This window comes from Aotus nancymaae, unplaced genomic scaffold, assembly GCF_030222135.1.
Source record: "Aotus nancymaae isolate 86718 unplaced genomic scaffold, 86718_ANA_hifiasm-v0.15.2.pri h1tg000125l, whole genome shotgun sequence".
NCBI lineage: Eukaryota > Metazoa > Chordata > Mammalia > Primates > Aotidae > Aotus > Aotus nancymaae.
The window spans coordinates 98,256-120,159 of record NW_026988540.1 but is presented as its reverse complement, the minus strand read 5'-3'; the positions used below and the strand labels follow the sequence as shown (position 1 = coordinate 120,159).

Genomic DNA, 21,904 nt, shown 5'->3' with positions numbered 1-21,904 from the left:
CTGTGACATTTTCCAGAAGCTACAGAACGTAAGATACGGCAACAGATTGAATACAGAAACAGGCATAAGAATCTTGCTGTCTTCTATTAAGTCAAGACATTACAGAATTGTTTAAGTAAAACATGGCCATACTTCTACACATTTTTGTATTGGAAAAGTTCTTTTTCTATAAAATATGTACTCTTTCAATGAATTAATAAATACATATTTAATTTTTCAGTTTTAATTTCTAATGTGGGAAATATCAATAACGCAAACAAACAAAAGCTCTTTGGAGTTGTCAGTGATTTTTCAATGTGTAAAAGAATTCTGTTACCCAAAAAGTTTAACTGCTGCTTTAATGAAAAAACAAAAAAAAATTCTTGTGATTTCCTGAATGTTGACTTAAATCATTTGTATTTTAATCAGTATACTTTCTTGATTTCAGAATGATGTAACAAAGTGTACAAAGTGTACTGTGTACAAAGTGAGGACTCCTCTCTCACACCACTGTTCCCCCTGAAATTACTGCAAACCAAGGGTTCACAGATCTCACCATGTTGTCATCTGCCCTTCACTTGGTCAAAACATGTACTGTCACTGCTCACATACCCTGCACATCTTCCATGTAATTTATCACCCTCTTGTTTTAATCTTTGATCTATCCACTTCCCATCTAAATTATCAATTCTGTGTCTACTTTATCCATAGCTATATCCTCAGTGCCTAGCAAAGTACCTGCTACATTTAATAGGTACTCAAAACAGAGTTATTTACTGAATGAATTAATTAAAAACAAGAAACTGATATATAACAATAACCTTTGCCACCAAGGAACATTGGTATGGTTCCTCTTTGGCCTTGGCACAGAGAATCAGTCTTAAACCTCCATAACAGTTCTTCACCCGTCTAAAAATCATGAAGAGTTTTTAACAAATCCCCAAATACACTAGGGCTAATGCTACAAGGGGGACCTTTGGGCAAGTAAAGCAATTTTCCTATTTCCAGTTAATTGTAGGCTGAGTATTTAAAGAACCTGAAAGTCTTTTCTCAAAAAAATTAGAGTTATCCCTTACCAGGTTTCAAAACCTACAGAAATCCTCAGTACCTAAAATAGCTATTTAGGTATAAGTAAGGAATAGTAAGTAACAAGTAAGTTATAAGCAGCATTTCAGCATCTCCTTAAATATTTAAGAATATTTCAGGTTGGAGTTGGACAGTTAAATCAGGTAAATGGGAAAACGTATTTTCCTAAAGGAGCGCGCCAAAACTGAAGAGTTAATGATTCTTAAGTGTACAACATTATCTGTGTTTGTGTGTGATGGGAAGGTGGTGTATTTTATTTGCCATGCCTTTTTTTTACAGCTTTCAACTGCTTCTTGTTTCCTCAAGTTTGGACATCTGTTACTGGCTTGGCTCCCTCTTTTTTGAGGTATCTAACCATTCTGGCACCAGCCATCATCAATGACATTTGCCACTGGTGAGAGCCTAATTATCAGAATGTTAGTACTTACACATAATAAAACAGCAATGATAAAATGTCCTCTGCCTATCAGATGCAGGAATCTACTCCAATAATTTAAAATGTTCTGCCCTGTCTATAGTAAATGAGACAGTAGAATAAAACTTTACATTAGAAAACATTTTGGAGGTCACAAAATACAATCTCCTCCCCAGAGCTATAATGCTAACACAGAATTTTGCTAGATATCCTGCAGTGACATGAAGCTCACTTTTTGTTGTTTAATATAGCCTTTTCTACTATTAAATGGCTTTGACTATTAGAAAGTTCTTTTTTACATCAATTTGAAAAACAGTTTCCCTTTAAGTTATATATTCATTTTAACCTCTAGACTACGAGTTAGCAAACATTTTTTTATAAAGGGTAAGATGGTAAATATTTTCGGTTTTGTTGGTCACATATAATCTGTCACATATACTACTGTTGTTTGTTTTTACAATCCTTTACAAAATGCAAAAATCATTCTTAGCTGATGAACAGTACAAAATCAAGCCTTGGCCTGTAAGCTATAGTTTGCTGACTCCTGCTCTACACCATTACAACACAAATCCCATAGTACTGTTATTTTCCGTTTACTGATTGCCTTCCCAGAAGAGGAGGTAGCTTTCATCTATATATCCCTAACATCAAACACACAGGAGGCACTTAGATATCTGCTACATGAATGAATAAGTTGCTTCCTCTTTAGTATAACAGCCCTTCAAATATTTGACCATAGCAAAGTCTTCTCTTTTGTCTATCAAAAGATAGTCATCTCTTCCCACAAAGGTACTCTAACTTTGTCAACATCTTTCTTAAAATGTGGACCTAAAATTGACTTTAATGATCCACATCATAGAACACATTGACACTAATATCTTGATTTGGATAGCATTAGTTTATGTTTGCAAAGAACTTGCTGAATTAAGTCCTATTCATCCTTCTATACAAAACTATGAAACCAGAGAGATCCAAGATGGCTGATCACTAGCAGCTCAGGATTGTAGCTCCCAGAGAAAGCACACAGAATGAGAGGACGCCACACTTTCAGACAAATTTTTGTTACCCACAGACTGGAAGATTCCCAGCGGAGGAGCCCCACGGGTCGCCAGGGCGACTCTTGTGACCGGTGTGCTGGTTTTGCCGGCGCTCCGGCACGGCAGTTCTTGGTGCAGAGTAAACGGGACTGGGTCCCCTTCTGGTCGACGTTTGGAGCTCTGGGAAGGCAGAGTCGCCCATTTACCTGATTGAAGAAGGGACTCAAGAGGGAAGCCAGAACAGAGATTCCCAGGCAGAAAAGCACCACGAATCTTAATGCCACTGTTTTGGCCGGCGCAGTGGGTTGCTCAGATTTTGGCGCCGGGAATCAACAAGTTGGACGTCCACTCAGTGACCTAATTTGAAAGTAGGCAATTACAAAGACGACAGGTGGATGAACTCACAATGATGGGAAGAAACCAGCGTAAAAAGGCTGAGAAAACCCAAAATCAGAATCCCTCTCCTTCTACAGGGGATCACAGTTCTTCATCAACAAGAGAACAAGGCCTGATGGAGAACGAGTGCATTCCATTAACAGATCTAGGCTTCAGAAAGTGGATAATAAGGAACTTTAATGAGCTAAAAGAACATGTTCTAGCCCAATGTAAAGAAACTAAGAATTTTGAACAAAGGTTTGACAAAATGCTAACAAGAATAGACAACTTAGAGAGGAATATAAGTGAATTAATGGAACTGAAGAACACAATACGAGAACTTCGCGAAGTATGCACAAGTTTTAACAGTCGAATTGATCAAGCAGAAGAAAGGATATCAGAGGTCGAAGACCAACTTAATGAAATGAAACGAGAAGACAAGATTAGAGAAGAAAGAGTAAAAAGGAATGAGCAAAGTCTCCAAAAAATATGGGACTATGTGAAAAGACCTAATTTACAATTGACAGGTATACCTGAATGTCATGAAGAGAATGAATCCAAGTTGGAAAATATTCCTCAGGATATTATTCAGGAAAACTTTCCTAATCTAGTAAGGCAGGACAATACTCAACTCCAGCTAATTCAGAGAACACCACAAAGATATTCCTCAAGTAGAGCAACTCCAAGACACAAAATCGCTAGATTCACTAGGGGTGAAATAAAGGAGAAAATTCTAAGGGCAGCTAGAGAGAAAGGTCACGTTACCCATAAAGGGAAGCCTATCAGACTCACAGCAGACCTCTCACCAGAAACCCTACAAACTAAAAGAGAATGGGGGTCAATATTCAATATCCTCAAAGAAAAGAATTTTCAACCCAGAATCTCATATCCCGCCAAACTAAGCTTCATAAGTGAAGGAAAAATTAAATTTTTTGCGAACAAGCAAGCACTCAAGAGATTTCATCACCACCAGGCCTGCTTTACAAGAGCTTCTGAAAGAAGCACTACAAACAGAAAGGAACAACCAGTATCAGTCATCCCAAAAATTTACCAAAACGTAAAGAGTATCTCTATAATGAAGAATCTACATCAGCTAATGGGCAAAATAGCCAGCTAGCATTAAATGACAATATTGAACTCACAAATAGTAATATTAATTCTAAATTTAAATGGATTAAATGCCCCAATCAAAGACACAGACAGGCAAATTGAATAAAAAGTCAAAACCCATCGGTACGCTGTATCCAGATCTGTTTCACAAGCAACAACATATAAAGACTCAAAACAAAGGGATGGAAGAAGATTCACCAATTAAATGGAGAGAAAAAAAAAAAAAAAACACGGAGTTGGAACTTTCTTCTCTCACAAAATAGACTTTAATAGTAACAAAGACTAAAAGAAACAAAGGACATTACATAATGGTAAAAAGATCAATGCAACAGCAGGAGTTAATGATTATAAATATATAAGCACCCAATACAAGAGCACTCAGATACATAAGACAAGTTCTTAATGACTTATAAAGAGACCTGAACTCCTGCACAATAATTGTGGGAGATTTTGACACCACATTGTTAATATTCGACGGATCAACAACAGAGAAAATTAATAGGGACATCTATGATTTGAACTTAGACCTGGAATAAGTAAACTTAGTGAATATTTATAGAATTCTCCATCCCAGGTCCACAGAACATACATTTTTCTCAGTATCATATTACACCTATTTTGAAAGTGACTACATAATTGGAAGTAAATCACTCTTCAGCATTTGCACAGCATTTCACAGACTTAAATGAAATATTGGTTGGCTGTTTGTTATTCTCTTCCCTTATTCCTTCCTGTCTCCGTTGTTAAGCACAATTACTGGCATAAAGGAGGTGTTTAATACCTATTTTTCGTTGCATTCCAGCCCGAGCAATAGAGCAAGAATCCTGTTCTCTCTCCCCCTTTTTTCTTTCTCTCATAAAAAAAAAAAAATTATAAAACCATCTTCATGATTGAATCCCTTAATGATTATAAAAGTACTAAAAGTTTATCTTTTATAAAGAGCTAATAGGGCCAGGCGTAGTGGCTCACGCCCGTAATCCCAGCACTTTGGGAGGCCGAGGCAGGTGGATCACGAGGTCAAGAGATCGAGACCATCCTGGTCAACATGGTGAAACCCCGTCTCTACTAAAAATACAAAAAATTAGCTGGGCATGGTAGCATGTGCCTGTAATCCCAGCTACACAGGAGGCTGAGGCAGGAGAATTGCCTGAAACCAGGAGGCGGAGGTTGCGGTGAGCCAAGATCGCGCCATTGCACTCCAGCCTGGGTAACAAGAGCGAAACTCTGTCTCAAAAAAAAAAAAAGAGCTAATAAATCAGTTCTATAATAAACAGAGGAAAGCAGCAAGATCTACCCCAGATAAGCCACTCAACCTCTTTACCTCAATTTTTGGTTTGAAAGCTGAGGACAATAGCACATGCCTTAATTAATTCTAAAAATCAAAAAAGGTAAATATAATAAACATTTGTTTTTTGTTTTTTGGAGGAATCATGGAGTCTCCATTGCTGAGAGAACCAAAGCATAATATATTATTCACCCCAAAAACTGCAAATTCAAGACTGAGGAGGCACACACAGTAGAAAGTTATCACCTTTCTGCCTTCTGTGAGCAATGGGATATGATAAAATGAGAGGCAACTGTAAACTTAATTAGATTAGTGAACCAGTTTAAAAAAATAAAATAAAATAAGCTCATCCCTTTGAGTAGGGCTCTACAGAGCTCCTTAACTCAAAAAGGTAAAGTTACAAGACTTGCAGTCCCCGCAAAACTTACAAATGTGAAGTGAGGTATTCCTACTAGTAAAATAAAGAGGCATTACCTGGCAATGGAGAACAGAAGAGATCTCTGTTGAGTTCCTTTACTTGATTTTCTGATTGGGTCAATATACCCTCCTCCAGAGAGGGGAAGTCTGTCACTTCGGTATCTTCCGTTCTCACATTAAACCTGGTCTCGGATGTAACCAAGGTTTGGGAAGAGTCCACTTCTTGAGAAAGATAATACCAACATTCTGATTCCTAAAACAATTTTAAAGGAGAACATGCTAAGTCATTAACTGAGTTACCATACATACTAATATTTAGATTAAAATGCTCACTCGTGTATCATACAGCTTCCTACTTAATGACATTCTCATCAGCGTTTAGAAAATGTAAAGCTGTTCTGTTTCTCACAATATTAACTACATTTTAGACCTCTTCCCATTACTACACCTCTTTAATGCAAAAAAAAAACTTTTCATACTAAGTTTTATTGTTGCTGCTGCCAGTATATATAAAACAATTACCCTTGTGAAATAGAAATCCATGAAAATTCAGAAAGGTAGAAGTTAAGGACTGACAAAAGTAGAGCTTGTATATTATGGCACATGTGTTTCAGGGATAAGCTTCTGTACAGGCTTCAAATGTAGCTCTCTTTTAATATTCACTGTATCATAAGAAGTGGCTTGGGAAACCTTTCAAAGATTCATTTTACTACAAAAAGGAACAGACTTTCTGGGTCTCAAAGGATTTATACTCAACGATACTCCAGTCAGCAGAAGGTCATGTTGAACAATCTGCAGACAGAATTGTTTCAAGTCTGCAGCTGCCTGGGAAACTTTTACACAGTTGAGCTCAGTCTTCAGACAGAGTTGTTGAACCACTTTCTTCATAGCGGCCACGCTGGAGGACCCAGATATGGTGCACGCAAAGGCTGGGCCGATTTGTGGGTCCTACTACACGTCTCTTAAAATGCTGAAGAATCACTAGCATTTCTACTATATTGTTAGTTCTCATCATTAAATCAATAAATTTGGTTCTACATGATAATATAATTTGATAATAAAACTGAAAAAACTATTACAAACCTAAACCTGAAGTATTCTCTATATGAGACCACTTATAGGCTTGCGCCTATAATCCCAGCACTTTGGGAGGCCAGTGCGGGTGGATCACAAGGTCAGGAGTTCAAGACCAGCCTGACTAACATAGTGAAACCGTCTATGTACTAAAAATACAAAAATTAGCCAAGCGTTGTGGCATGTACCTGTAATCCCAGCTGCTCAGGAGGCTGAGGCAGGAGAATCGCTTGAAACCGGGAGGTGGAGGTTGCAGAGAGTCAAGATCAGATCCTGCCACTGCACTCCAGCCTGGGAGACAGAGCGAGACTTTGTCTCAAAAAAAAAAAAATTCACTGTAACAGGGAGCAGAATACTGAATGAAGCAGTAGCTGGAAGGGAAGAGAGGATGAGACATTTGTAGTGAAGTAGCTGGTGATGACAAGGTCTAGACTGTGATCATGGGATGAGTAACTACATACAGGTAGGAGCAGACTGGAAGGAGACATGGAAGTAAAGATCGCTGGAGGTTAGATGAAATGTCTGAGAACTTCAGGCATTGAAAGGGTAACATATGTTGACGTTAAAGAAACTAAAAAAGAGAAGAAGACAATGTAGCAAGAGCTAGTTTTCCATGAATAAAGAAAGGTAACTCAGATGACAGTAACAAAGATGAACAATGATACAATAAAAAGGAATAAAGAAGGAAGTGAACTAGAAAGTGGCATAATGTTCCAGCTACTCTGAAGAACCCAGGCATAAAGGATGAAATGAAGTACTTTAGGATCCATCATGGTTCATATTTTATAAAACAGGAACAAAAGGAAGACATCAATTTTTGGACTTTGCTCTACCAAAAACATGCCCTCAGAAAATATTATTCAGAAATACGTCCCTGTATTAGTTTCCTAGAGCTGCTATAACAAAGTGACACAAACTAGGTGGCTTAAAACAACAGACATTTATTCTCTCGCAGTTCTGGAGGCCAGAAGTCTGAAATCAAAGTGTTGGCAGAGTCGTGCTCCCTCTGAAGCCTCTAGGGAAGGATCCTTCTTTGCTACTTCTACCTTCTGTAAGCTAACTCCAGTTTCCGCCTCCATTCCCTGGATGTGGCAGCATAACTCCAGTTTCTGCCTCCATCTTCACATGGCCATCCTCTCCTCGTATGTTTTTCTCCTCACATGGTGCTTTCCTCTTTCACAAGGACACCAGGCATATTGGATTAAGAGCACATCCTACTCCAGTGAGATCTTAAATAATTACATCTGCAATCACCTTATTTCCAAATAAGGTCACATTCTGAGGTACTGGGGATTAGGACTTCAACATATAATTTGGGAGGGCACAATTCAACCCAAAACAATCCTCTTCCATTTAATGGCCACAGACAGGTACTGTGCTGTTTATGGTCAGGGAATGTCTTAACTCCTTTCTCTCAATGATAGTGTATCTCCCTCCCTCCATATCTTGCATCTAACAGGTAATCACTGCAGTTTAAAGAAAACTGAAGGTATTAGAAGAAATCTGATACTCAAGTTATTAATCAACCTTAAATATTTAACCATTATTAGTATGACTACATTTTTCCTCCAATAACTCTATATGAGCTTTTTTCTTATCTGCTCGTGATTATTCCAGTTCTTCAAAGTTTATAACTATGTTCTAGAACAGTGGTTCTCAAAGGGTGGTTCAAAGATCCCTGAGGGTCACTGACATTCTTTCAGGGACTGAATGACAGCCTCCTTTCCCTAACTCCTTTTTCATCTATGTGAGGCCAGATTGTCTTCATATACTTCAACCAAAACAATATATCCCAACGAATGAAATACAGAGCAGATTGCGAATCCAGCTATGATAGGTAATTTTATGTATCAAATTGACTGGGTCATGGAGTGTCCAGATATGTGGTTAAACATTACTTTGGATATGTCTGTGAGCTGTGTGGTTTTGTTGTTGTTGTTGTTTATTTGAGATAAGAGTCTCATTCTATCGTCAAGCTGGAGTACAATGGCACAATCTCGGCTCACTGCAACCTCTGCCTCCCAGGTTCAAGCGATTCTCCTGCCTCAGCCTCCCGAGTAGCTGGGATTACAGGTGCGTGCCACCACATCTGGTAATTTTTTTTTTGTATTTTTAGTAAAGATGGGGTTTCACCCTATTAGCCAGGATGGTCTCGATTTCTTAACCTCACGATCCATCCACCTCGGCCTCCCAATGTTCTTTTAGTTTGTTTTGTTTTGTTTTGTTTTGTTTTTTTGAGACAGAGTATCACTCCATCACCCAGGCTGGAGTGCAGTGGCACAATCTTGGCTCATGGCAACCTCCGCCTCCTGGGTTCAAGTAGTTCTCTTGCCTCAGCCTCCCAAGTAGCTGAGATTACAGGTGTGCACCACCACGCCCAGCTAATTTTTGTATTTTTAGTAGAGATAAGGTTTTGCCATGTTGGCCAGGCTGGTGTTGAACTCCTGACCTCAGGTAATCCACCCGCCTCAGCCTCCCAAAGTGCTGGGACTACAGGTGTTAGCCACTGTTCCCAGCCTGTGAGGTGCGTTTCAATGAGATTAATATTTGAATCTGGAAACTAAGTAAACCAGGTTACTCTCTCCAATGTGGGTGGGTCTAATCCAGTCCCTAGAAGGCCTAAATGGAACAAAAGGCTGAGCAAGACAGAATGTGCTCTCTCTGCCTGATCGTCTTCCAGCTGAAGGATCTTCTACCTTCAGACTCAGATCAAAACTTACACCGCTGGCTCTCCTGGTTCTCAAGCCTTTGGACTTGAATTGGAACTATACCATCAGCTCTCCTGGGGCTCCAGCTTGCAGATCTTCAGACTTCTCAGCCTCCATGATTACGTAAGCCAATTCCTTACCATAAATATCAATACAGATATATATACACATAGACAGACAGATGTACACAGATAGCTGTATCTATCTCCATCCTATTGTTTCTGTTTCTCTGGAGAACCCTGAATGATGCACCAACTGACTTCTATTTAGCCAGAATTTAAACAATGCTATTCTTCCAACTAATTTTTTTGTTTTGGAAAATAGTCATTTTTTACTTTAAAATATATTATTTATGGTAATATGTAACAGGTTCTTTCAAAATAAATTTTAAAATAAATATTATTAAATGTTTTAATTTCTTGGATCCTAAATATCTATATAGATAATCCACATAAATAAAAACTCTTAAGAATACTTTTGAAGAATACAGAGTCCTAAGGCCAGGTGCAGTGGCTCACACCTGTAATCTCAATAGTTGAGGAGGTCGAGGTAAGAGGATCGTTTCAGGCCAGGAATTCGAGACCAGCCCAGTCTCGAGAAACCTCATCTCTATAAAATGTTTTAAAAATAAAAATAAGAGTCCTGAGACCTCCCTTCAAAAAAAGTGAACTGTTCCTCTACATAAAGTTTACAACAATCTATTAGAAAAATAGAATATTTGGCCAGAAGTGGTGGTTCACTCCTATAATCCTAGCACTTTGGAAGGCCAAGGCAAAGGATCACTTGAGGCCAAAGCTCAAGACCAGCCTGGGCAACAAAGCAAGACCCCAACTATAAAAAATTTTTAAAAAATAATTAGGTGGGTGTGATGGTGTTTGTCTGTAGTCCCAGCTACTCAGGAGGCTGAGGCAGGAGGATCACTTGAACCCAGAAGTTGGAAGGTGCAGTGAGCTATGATTATGCCACTATACTCCATGCTGGGTGACAGAGTGAGACCCTGTCTTTTTATTAAAAAAAAAAAAGAAAAATGAAAACAATATTAATTTATTTCTTTCCATTCTTCAGAGCTAAATCAGAATTTCTTGTGCTGCTTATCAAAAAAAAAAAAAAAAAAAAAAGTTTGCCAGTTGCAGAAGACATACCTGATCATCCCCAGAACCCTGTTGAGCTGCTGTTTCCACATTAGTATCAGAAATTTGTGTTCTACCATTGCTTTGATATAATAACTGCTGCCACACATGACAGGTCAATGGAACAATCTGAAAACCAAAAGCAGACTTAAATAGAGTAATAACACAATCACTATGATTATATACCAAAAATAAACTAATATTTAGACCACATTCCTCAATTTATAAAGCCCTTTCACATATATGACATTTTGATTTCACAACCATTATATAAGCTATTATCCTTATTTAAAAATAAGAAAACAGGGACTTAAGGTTACTCAGTTAAGATCCAACATACTTATGCATAAACCACAGCAGTTCCTTAATCTCCTTCACCCACAGAGGTAAAAGAAGCAAACAGAAACAAGCAAGTTGTCTACCTGTAAATCTTATTGGTTGAGACAGTTAAGAATCAACCCCAATAACAGGGATTGAAATCAACTCATAGCATGGGTCATTTTGCGAAGTAAGGGGTTAGAGTAGGGCTCTCCTACTGATGAAAGAAGGCAATAAAAGCTGTGACCATAGCCCAAGGCTGAAGGAACACAAATGGACAGACTACAGGCAATAAAACAAAAATGACCTGGTCAAGCCACCCACTGGTTCAGGGATTGGTTCTTGAGATTTTTTCCAATATCCCTGAAGAGTAAGAACCCAGAGATTCCAATATAAGATTTCCTTCTGAAGAAGCCATAAGGGACAAAGCAGAAACAACCACAAAAAGAGTAGGCAGAGAAGAATGCACACAAAGAGAAAACAAAATAACCCTCTTACCAAAAATTAGATTAAAAACTACACTTCCAAAAGACTTTAAAATAGTATTGCAGATCCTCCAAGAGATAAAGAAAGATATAAGATGCATAGTGGCTCACACCTGTAATCCCCGCACTTTGGGAGGCCGAGGCAGGAGAATCACCTGAGGTCAGGAGTTCGAGACCAGCCTGGCCAATATGGTGAAAACCCGTCTCTACTAAAAATACAGAAATTAGCCGGGCATGGTGGCATGCATCTGTAAAAGGAAAAATTAAAACATTCACAGATAAACAAAAGCTGAGAGAGTTCATTACCACTGACCTGGAAGAAATGCTAACGGCAGTCTTTCAAGTTGGAACTAAAGGATGCTAGATAGTAACTTGAAGCCATAGGAAAATATAAGTTCTCTGGTAAAGGTAAATATACAAACAAATATAAAAAGATAAAAGATATTATTTCAATTTTGGTAACTCCACTTTTAATTCTTTTATAGGATATAAAAGATAAAAGCAAAAAAAATAACTATGAATCTACATGCTATGATTTGAGTATGTATCCCCTCTAAAACTCATGTTAAAACTTAATCCCCAGTGTGGCAGTATTGAGAGGTGGACCCTTTCAGAGGTGACTGGGTCATGAGGGATCTGGCCTCTCATGAATCAATTAAACATGAGGGCAGATCTGAACTGCTTAATGGATTGATGGATTAACGGCTTATCATGAGAGCAGACTGGTGGCTTTATAAGAAGAGGAAGAGAGACCTGAGCTAGCATGCTCAACCCCCTCACCATGTGCCTGTACCACCTCAGGATTCTGCAGAGTCCCCACTAGCAAGAAGGTCCTCATCAGGCCCTCACCCTTGATCTTGGATTTCTCAGCCTCCATAATGTTATAAAATAAATTACCCATTTCATGTATTCTGTTATGAGCAAGAGAAAACAAACTAAGAAACTATGTTAATGATTAAACAATATATAAACATGTTACTTGTGACACCAGTAAAATGTTGTCAACAGGGTACTAATACTTTGGCCAGGTGCAGTGGCTCATGCCTGAAATTCCAGCACTTTGGGAGGCCAAGGCACGTAGATCATGTGAAGTCAGGAGTTTGAGACCAGCCTGGCCAACAATGGCAAAACCCCATCTCTGCTAAAAATATAAAAATTAGCCAAGCATGGTGGTGCGTGCCTGTAGTCCCAGTTCCTTGGGAGGCGGAAGCAGGAGAATCACTTGAATCCGGGAAGTGGAGGTTGGGGGGCAAAGCCAAAAGGACTAGAGTTTTTACACCCAACTGAAGTGAAGTTGTTACTAGTTTAAACAGGTTGTTATTCTCCTAAGAAGTTTTATGATATTCCCATGGTAACTACAAAGAAAATAGCTATAGAATACACACAAAAGAAAAAAAGAGAATCAAAATATATCCCCACCAAAAAATCAACTAAACACAAAGAAAAGTAGAAGGGAAGGAAATGAAAAACAAGCTAGGAAAGGACAAAGAAATTATTAAAAAAAAAAACAGAAATAAAACCCATAGGATTAAAAAACAGGACCCAGCTATATGCTGTTTAAAAGACACTTACTTTGGAACTAAGACACACATAGCCTGTAAGTGAGAGGATGAAAAAGATATGCCATGCAAATGGTAACCAAGAGAGACCAGTAGTGGCTACACTAATATCAGACAAAATACATTTTTAAAGAAAACTGATACCATAGACAAAGAAGAACATTATGGGGTCAATGCACAAATAAGATATAGTAATTATATATGCATCAAACACTGGCGCTCCTAAATACTTAAAGCAAACATTGATAAAATTGGAAAGGAGCTCTCCAAAAACAGTGAGAGACTTCAAATAACCAACTTTCCATAACAGAGAGAACAATGAGGCAGATCAGTAAGGAAAGAAAAGACCTGAACAGCACTATAGACCAATTGGACCTAACACATTTATACAGAACACTCCAGCCAATAACAGCATTATTCTCAAGTGCACGTGAAACTTCTCCAGGATACACCACATGTTAAGCCACAAAGTATTAGATATCTTTTCTGATCACAGTAGAATGAAACTAGAAGTCAAATGCAGAAAGAAAACTGGAAAATCAAGAAATTTGTAGAAATTAACAAACTCTTAAAAAGACAACGGGTCAAGGAAGAAGTAACAAAGGTAATAAGAAAATACATTAAGACAAAAATGAAAGCACAATATATCAAAGCTTATGGAATGTAGCAAAAGTAGGGAAATGTAGCAAAAGAAGGAAATCTATAGTCATAAATGCCTATATTAAAAAAAAAATTTCAGGTCAACAACCTAACGTTACACCTTGAAGAACCAGAAAAAGAAACTAAACTCAAAATGCTCAGAAGGAAAAAAATTTTAAAAGGTTAGAGCAGAAATAAAGAAAAGAAAATAGAAAAACAATAGAAAATCAAGAAAATCAATAGTTATTTGAAAAATCAACAAAACTGACAAACCTTTAGCTAGACTAAGAAAAAAAAAGGCCTCAACTAAATTCAGAAATGAAAGAGAGGATGTGACAACCAATGCCATAGAAATAAAAAGGATTATAAGAGAATACTATGAACAACTGTACTCCAACTAATTGGACAGTCTAGAAGGAACAGATAAATTCCTGGAAACACACAGCCTATCAAGACTGAGTAACATGAAAAAATAAGAAAATCTCAACAGACCAGTAACAAGGAAATTGAATCAATAATCCAAAACCTTTCAACAAAGAAAGGCCCATGGCCAAGTGCAGTGGCTCACACCTGTAATCCCAGCACTTTGGGAGGACAAGGCAGGAGAACTGCTTGAGCTCAAGAGTTCAAGACCAGCCTAGGCAATATGGTGAGATCCCATTCTACTAAAAAATACAAAGAAAACAGCCAGACATGGTGGTGCTCGCCTGTGGTCCCAGCTATTTGGGAGGCTGAGGTGGGAGGACTGCTTGAGCCCAGAGGGCAGAGGTTGCAGCGAGCTGAGACTGCACCACAGCACTCCAGCCTGGGTGACAAAGTGAGACCTTTAAAAAAAGAAAAGCCCAGGACAAGAAAGCTTCACTGGAGAATTCTACCAAACATTTAAAGAATTAACACCAATCCTCCTGAAACAATCCCAAAAAATTGCACAAGAGGGAATACTTTCAAATTATTCTACGAGGCCAGCATTATCCTGATACCAAAGTCAGAAAAAGACACTAGAAGACTATAAATTAATATCCCTGATAAGTACTGATGTAAAAATCATTAAAAAAAATTAACAGTAAGAATTCAGCAGTACATTAAAAGGATTACACATCATAACCAAGTGGAATTCTTGGAATACAAGGATGGTTCAACATACAAAAATCGATCAATGTAATACACCACGTTAACAGAAGGAAGGACAAAAACCACATGATCATCTCAAATGAAACAGAAATGACACTTTACAAAATTCAACACCATTTCATTATTTAAAAAAAGTCAACAGGCTACAAATAGAAGAAAACTACTTCAACATAATAAAAGCCATATGTCCCACAGCTCATATCATACTCAATGATGAAAGACTGAAAACTTTTTCTCTAAGATCAGAAACAAGGCAAAGATGCTTGCTCTCCCCCTTCTATTCAACATAGTATTAGAAATCCTACTAGAGCAATTAGGTAAGAAAAAGAAATATAAATGGAAAGAAGGAAGTAAAATTATCTCTTTTCACAGATGGCACAATGCAATATACTGAAAACCTCCAAAGACTCCACAAATAGACACTGTTAAAATAAATAGGCCAGGCATAGTAGCTCATGCCTGTAATCCCAGCATTTTGGGAGGCCAAGGCAGGTGGATCACTTGAGGTCAGGAGTTTGAGACCAGCCCGGCCAACAGTGGCAAAACCCGTCTCTGCTAAAAATACAAAAAATTAGTCAGGCATGGTAGGTAGCGTGTGACTATAGTCCTAGCTACTTGGGAGGTTGAGACAGGAGAATCACTTGAACCCAGGAGGCGGACATTGCAGTGAGCCAGGATCAAGCCACTGCACTCCCGCCTGGGTGACATAGTGAGACTATCTCAAAAAGAAAAAAGAATAAATAAATCCAGTAAAGCTGCAGGATACAAAATCAATATATGAAAATCAGTTGCACTTAAGTATACAAATAACTACCTATATGAAAAAGAAATCAAGAAAACCATCCCACTTACGATAGCATCAAAAAACAAAGAAAAAGACTTAGAAACAAATGTAACCAAGAAGGCAAAAGATCTGTCTACTGAAAACTATAAAATTCTTAATGAAATAAATTGAGGACACAATTAAATAGAAAGATATTCCATGTTCGTAGATTATAATAATATTGTTAAAATGTATGTCCTAGCCAAAGCAATACAAAGTCAATGCAATCATTATGAAAATTCCAATGGCATTTTTCACAAAAAATGGAAAAGAAATTCTAAAATTCATATAGAACCACAAAAGACTCTAAAGAGCCAAAGTAATTCTGTAAGACAAAAACAAAGTTGGAGGAAGCACACTTTCTGGTTTCAAATTATATTACAAAGTTATAGTAATCCAAATGGTGTAATACTGGCATAAAAAATAGACATGTAAACCAATGGAACAGAATAGAGAAAGAAAAATAAACCCAAACATATATGATCCACTAATTTTTGACAAGGGCACCAAGAAGACACAATAGGGAATAGAAGGTCTCTTCAAATAATTGTGCTGAGAAAATTAAATTTCCACATGCAAAAGAATGAAATTGGACCTTTATCTTACACCACCAACAAAAATCAACTCAAAGTCGATAAGATAACACAACATGAAGACTTAAAACCATAAAACTCCTAGAAGAAAATCTATGGGAAAAACTCCTTGACATTTGTCTTGGCAATGTTTTTTTGGGATATCACAACAAAAGCTCAGGCTACAAAAGCAAAAATAGGTAAATGGAACTAAATCAAGCTAAAGAGTTTCACAGTTAAGAAAACAATCAACAAAATGAAAAGACAGTCTACTACAGATGAAGAGAAAATACTTGCAAACCATGTAACATCTGATAAGGAGTCAATTTTCACAATATACAAAGAACTCATACAACTCAGTAGAAGAAAAATAACCTGATTTTAAAATGGGAAAAGGACCTGAATAAACATTTCTCTAAAACAGAAAAAAAGAAAAGAAAAATGGTCAACCAGCATATGAAAAGATGCTCAACAGTACTAATCATCAGGGAAATGCAAATTAAAACCATAATGAAATATCATCTCACACTTGTTAAGATGGCTATTATTTAAAAAACAAAAAGGTTCAAGAGATAAGTGTTGGCAAGGGTGTGGAAAAAAGAGAATCCTTGTACACTGTTGGTGGCAACATAAACCAGTGCAGCAACCGTAGAAAACAGTATAAAGTTTTCTAGTAATTAAAAAGAGAACTACTACCGGGTGTGGTGTTTCATGCCTGTAATGCCAGCACTTTGGGAGGCCAAGACGGGCAGATCACTTGAGGTCAGGAGTTCAAGACCAGCCTGGCCAAAATGGTGAAACCCCCATCTCTACTAAAAATACAAAAATTAACCAGGCAGGGTGGCTACTCAGAAGGCTGAGACACAAGAATTGCTTGAACTCAGGAGGCGGAGGTTGCAGTGAGCAGAGAACGCACCACTGCACTCCAGCCTGGGCAACAGAGCAAGACTGTCTTCAAAAACAAAAAAAAGTGCCATCCATGTAAGAAAGAAAAAAAAAAGAACTACCATATGACCTAGCAATTCCATTTGTGGGTAAAAATCTAAAAAAAATGAAACCGAGAGCTCCAAGATGGCTGATTAGCAGCAGCTCAGGATTGTAGCTGCCAGTGAAAGTGCAGAGAGTGAGTGGACGCCACACTTCCAGATGAATTTATGTTGCCCACGGACCAGGAGATTCCCAGCGAAGTAGCCCCACAGGTCACCAGCGCGACTCTTTTGGCCAGCGCAGCAGTTGTGCCGGCGCCCCGGTGTGGCGGTTCTCAGTGCGGAGTATATGGGACTGGGTGCCCTTTTAGTTGGCGTTTGGAGCTCTGGGAAGGCAGAGTCGCCCATTCAGCTGATTGAAAAGGGGACTGAAGCGGGAAGCCAGACCAGGAGATTCCCTGGCAGAAAAGCGCCACAAATCTCAACGCTGCTGTTTCAGCCGGTGCAGTGGGTCGCCACAGGGGAAATTACACAGATTCCGGTGCCTTTTCAGTGGGCAACTGGAACACCTGGGAGAGAGTCGACTGTTCAACTAAAAAAAAAAAAAGAAGAGGCTCTGAGACAGGAAGCCAGGTGATTGGGCTCGGCTGGTCCCACCCCCACGGAAAAAAAAGCAATTGGAAGCGCTGAGGATTGAGAGTTTCACAGCAAGCACAGCTGAACCTGGGAAGGTCCAGCTCTGTGGGGGAGGGGCGTCCGCCGAAGGAAAACTAAGTAACAGAAAAAACTTCATCACCAACAAACTGGATGTCCACTCAGAGACCCAATCTGAAAGTCAGCAATTACAAAGACGACAGGTAGATAAATCCACAAACGTGGGAAGAAACCAGCGCAAAAGAGCTGAAAACACCCTAAATCACAATGCCTCTCCTCCTACAGGGGAAGACAGCTCCTCATCAGCAACGGAAGAAGGCCTGATGGAGAATGAGTGTGATGAATTGACAGAATCAGGCTTCAGAAAGTGGATAATAAGAAACTTCTGTGAGCTAAAAGAACATGTTCTAACCCAATGCAAAGAAACTAAGAACCTTGAAAAAAGTTTTGACGAAATGCTAACAAGAATAGACAATTTAGAGAGGAATATAAGTGAATTAATGGAGCTGAAAAACACAATACGAGAACTTCACGAAGCATGCACAAGTTTTAACAGTCGAACTGATCAAGCAGAAGAAAGGATATCAGAGGTCGAAGACCAACTTAATGAAATAAAACGAGAAGACAAGGTTAGAGAAAAAAGGGTAAAAAGGAATGAGCAAAGTCTCCAGGAAATATGGGACTATGTGAAAAGACCTAATCTACATTTGATAGGTGTACCCGAATGTGACGAAGAGAATGAATCCAAGCTGGAAAATATTCTTCAGGATATTATCCAGGAAACCTTTCCCAACCTAGCAAAGCAGGACAATACTCAACTCCAGGTAATACAGAGAACACCACAAAGATATTCCTCAAGAAGAGCAACCCCAAGGCACACAATCGTTAGATTCACCAGGGTTGAAATTAAGGAGAAAATACTAAGAGCAGCCAGAGAGAAAGGTCGGGTTACCCACAAAGGGAAGCCTATCAGACTCACAGCAGATCTCTCAGCAGAAACCCTACAAGCCAAAAGAGACTGGGGGCCAATATTCAACATCCTTAAAGAAAAGAACTTTCAACCCAGAATTTCATATCCAGCCAAACCAAGCTTCATAAGTGAAGGAAAAATAAATTTTTTTGTGCACAAGCAAGTACTCAGAGATTTCATCACCACCAGGCCTGCTTTACAAGAGCTTCTGAAAGAAGCATTACACGTAGAAAGGAACAACCAGTATCAGCCATTCCAAAAACACACCAAAAGGTAAAGAGCATCACCATAATGAAGAATCTACATCAACTAATGGGCAAAACAGCCAGCTAGCATTAAATAACAGTGTTAAACTCACATATATCAATATGACAGGCAAATTGGATAAAAAGCCAAAACGCATTGGTATGCTGCATCCAGACCCATCTCACGTGCAAGGATACACAAAGACTCAAAACAAAGGGATGGAGGAAGATTTACCAACCAAATGGAGAGAGAGAAAAAAAAAGGCAGGAGTTGCAATTCTCGTCTCTGATAAAATAGACTTTAAAGCAACAAAGACCAAAAGAGACAAAGAAGGACATTACAAAATGGTAAAAGGATCAATGCAACAAGAAGAGCTAATGATCCTAAATATATATGTACCCAATACAGGAGCACCCAGATACAAGGCAAGTTCTTAATGACTTACAAAGAGACTCAGACTCCCACACAATAATAGTGGGAGACTTTAACACTACATTGTCAATATTAGACAGATCAACGAGACAGAAAATTAACAAGGATATCCAGGACTTGAACTCAGACCTGGAACAAGTAAATTTAATAAACATTTACAGAACTCTCCACCCCAAATCCACAAAACATACATTTTTCTCAGTATTGCATCACACCTATTCTAAAAGTGACCACATAATTGGAAGAAAATCACTCCTCAGCAACTGCATAGCATTTCACAGGTTTAAATGAAATATAGGTTGGCTGCTTGTTTGTTATTTTCCTCCCTTATTCCTTCCTGTCTCCATTGTTAAGCACATTTATTGGCATAAAAGAGGTTTTTAATACCCATTTTTAGACTGCATTCTAGCCTGGGCAATAGAGCAAGATTCCCGTTCTCTCTCCCTCTTTCTCTTCCTCTTTCTTTCTTTCATTCTTTTTTTTTCTTTCTTTTTTCTTTCTTCTTTTCTTTCTTTTTCTTCCTTTCTTTCTTTTTTCTAATTCTTAAAAAAAAAAAGGAGTAGGTGCAGATACAGTGTGAGACGTAGGGGTGACTGATTTTGTTTGTAGTTCTGCTGTGTGCAGTTAATGTCCCTGATATAGTTTGGATACTTGTCCCCGCCCAAATCTCATGTTAAAATATAATCCCCAATGTTGGAGGTGGCACCTGGTGGGAGGGTGATTAGATATAAAAAAAAAAAAAAATGAAACCATCACCTCATAAAGATACCTGCACTGCCCAGTTCACTGCAGCATTATCACAATAGCTACAAACACAACTAAAGTATCCACTGATAAACTGTGAGATACACACACATACACTCACACATACACATGGGGAGGGGAAGGGGAAGGAATATTATTCAACCTTAAAAAGGAAGGTAATCCTGCCATTTGTCACATGAATGAACCTAGAAGATAGAAAAATACTGCATGATCTCACTTATATATAAAATCTATTTTTTAAAGTCAAGTACAAAGAAGAAGTAGTGAGGGACGGGACGAAACGGGGAGATGTAGGTCAGAGGATTCAAAGTTGCAGATATGATGGATGAGCAAATTTAGAGATTCAATGTAAAATATAAGTACCATATTTAATAATATTGTATTATATTTAGGATTCCTGCTAAAAAGATATTAGATGTTCTTGCCACAAAAAAAAGAGGCAGTAACTATGTGAGATAATGAATGTTAATTTGCTTGACTAGAGCAACCATGTCACTAGGTATATGTATATCAAAACATCATGGTGTATTAATACATACGATAAAGGAAAAAATAAACTAGAAATCAGTAACAGAAAAATAGCTGGAAAATCCCAACATACTTAGAGATTAAACAACATATTTCTAAATAACATGGGGGTCAAAGAAGAACCCTCAAAATAAATTTTAAAATATTTTAACTAAATGAAAGTGATAACACGACTTATCAAAATTTGTGATGCAGCAAAAGCAGAGCTTACTGGGAAATTTATAACACTGAATGTATATGTCAGGAAAAAAATCTGAAATTGATTATCAAAGCTTCCAACTTAGGAAACTGAAAAAAAATAAATCATATTTAAAGTGAAGAGAAGAAAATAAAAACTAGAGCAGAAATCAATTACACTGAAAATAGCAAATACAAGAGAAAAATCAGTGAAACCTTAAATGTTGGTTCTTTTGAAAAGATCAATAAAATCAATAAACCTCTAGCCAGGCTAATAAAACAAGATAAAGGATGCAAATTAAAAATGTCAAAAATGAGGCCATGCAGAGTGGCTCACTCCTGTAACCCCAGCACTTTGGGAGGCCAAGGTGAGCTGATCACTTGAGGCCAGGTGTTCAAGACCAACCTGGCCAACATGGCGAAACCCTAAATCTACTAAAAATATGAAAATTAGCCGGGCATGGTGGCACACACCTGTAATCCCACTATTCCAGTGGCTGAGGCACAAGAATCACTTGAACCCAGGAGGCGGAGGTTGCAGTGAGGAAGATCGCACCACTGCACTCCAGCCTAGGTGATACAGCAAGACTCTGTCTCAAAAAAAAAGAAAAGAAAGAAAGAGAGGCCATCACAAGAGATCCTATGGACATTAAAAGGATAATAAAGGAACACTATAAACAACTCTATGCCCACAAACTTGATAGCCTAGATAAAATGAACAATTTCTTAAAAGAGACGGTATATCAAATCTGACACAAAAATAGATAAAATGAATAGGTCTATATCTATTCAAGAAATTGAATCATGAATTAATAGCCTCTAAAACAGAAAGCACCAGACCCAAACAGGTTCACTGATAATGCTACCAAACCCTGAAGGAGGAAATTGTACCAATTCTCTAAAATCTCTCAGAACACATAACCAGAGAGGATACTTCCTAATCATTCTATGAGGTCTCTATTACCCTAATACCAAAACCAGACAAACACATTACAAAAAAAGAAAGCTCCAGACCAGTATCTCTCATGAACATCAATGTAAAAACTCTCAGCAAAATATTAGC

The 21,904-nt window shown here is 38.1% G+C and overlaps 1 protein-coding gene across 28 annotated transcripts in view; it reads right to left on the bottom strand.

The window, feature by feature from the left end:
• Positions 1–21,904, bottom strand: part of LOC105708774 (centrosome-associated protein ALMS1-like) — a 261,189-nt gene that overhangs the window by 183,433 nt on the left and 55,852 nt on the right. For 27 of the 28 annotated variants that reach the window (XR_010340699.1, XR_010340700.1, XR_010340697.1 and 24 more), the window contains 2 exons: positions 10,629–10,745; positions 5,762–5,957 (listed from right to left, as the gene is read on the bottom strand). Coding sequence is in view for 22 of the 28 variants with exons in the window: in XM_064371249.1 (XP_064227319.1) it covers positions 5,762–5,957; positions 10,629–10,745 (313 nt within the window). In the remaining 6 variants the exon portion in view is untranslated. The remainder of the gene's footprint in view (positions 1–5,761; positions 5,958–10,628; positions 10,746–21,904) is intronic. The other variant, XM_064371259.1, reaches the window with a different exon arrangement.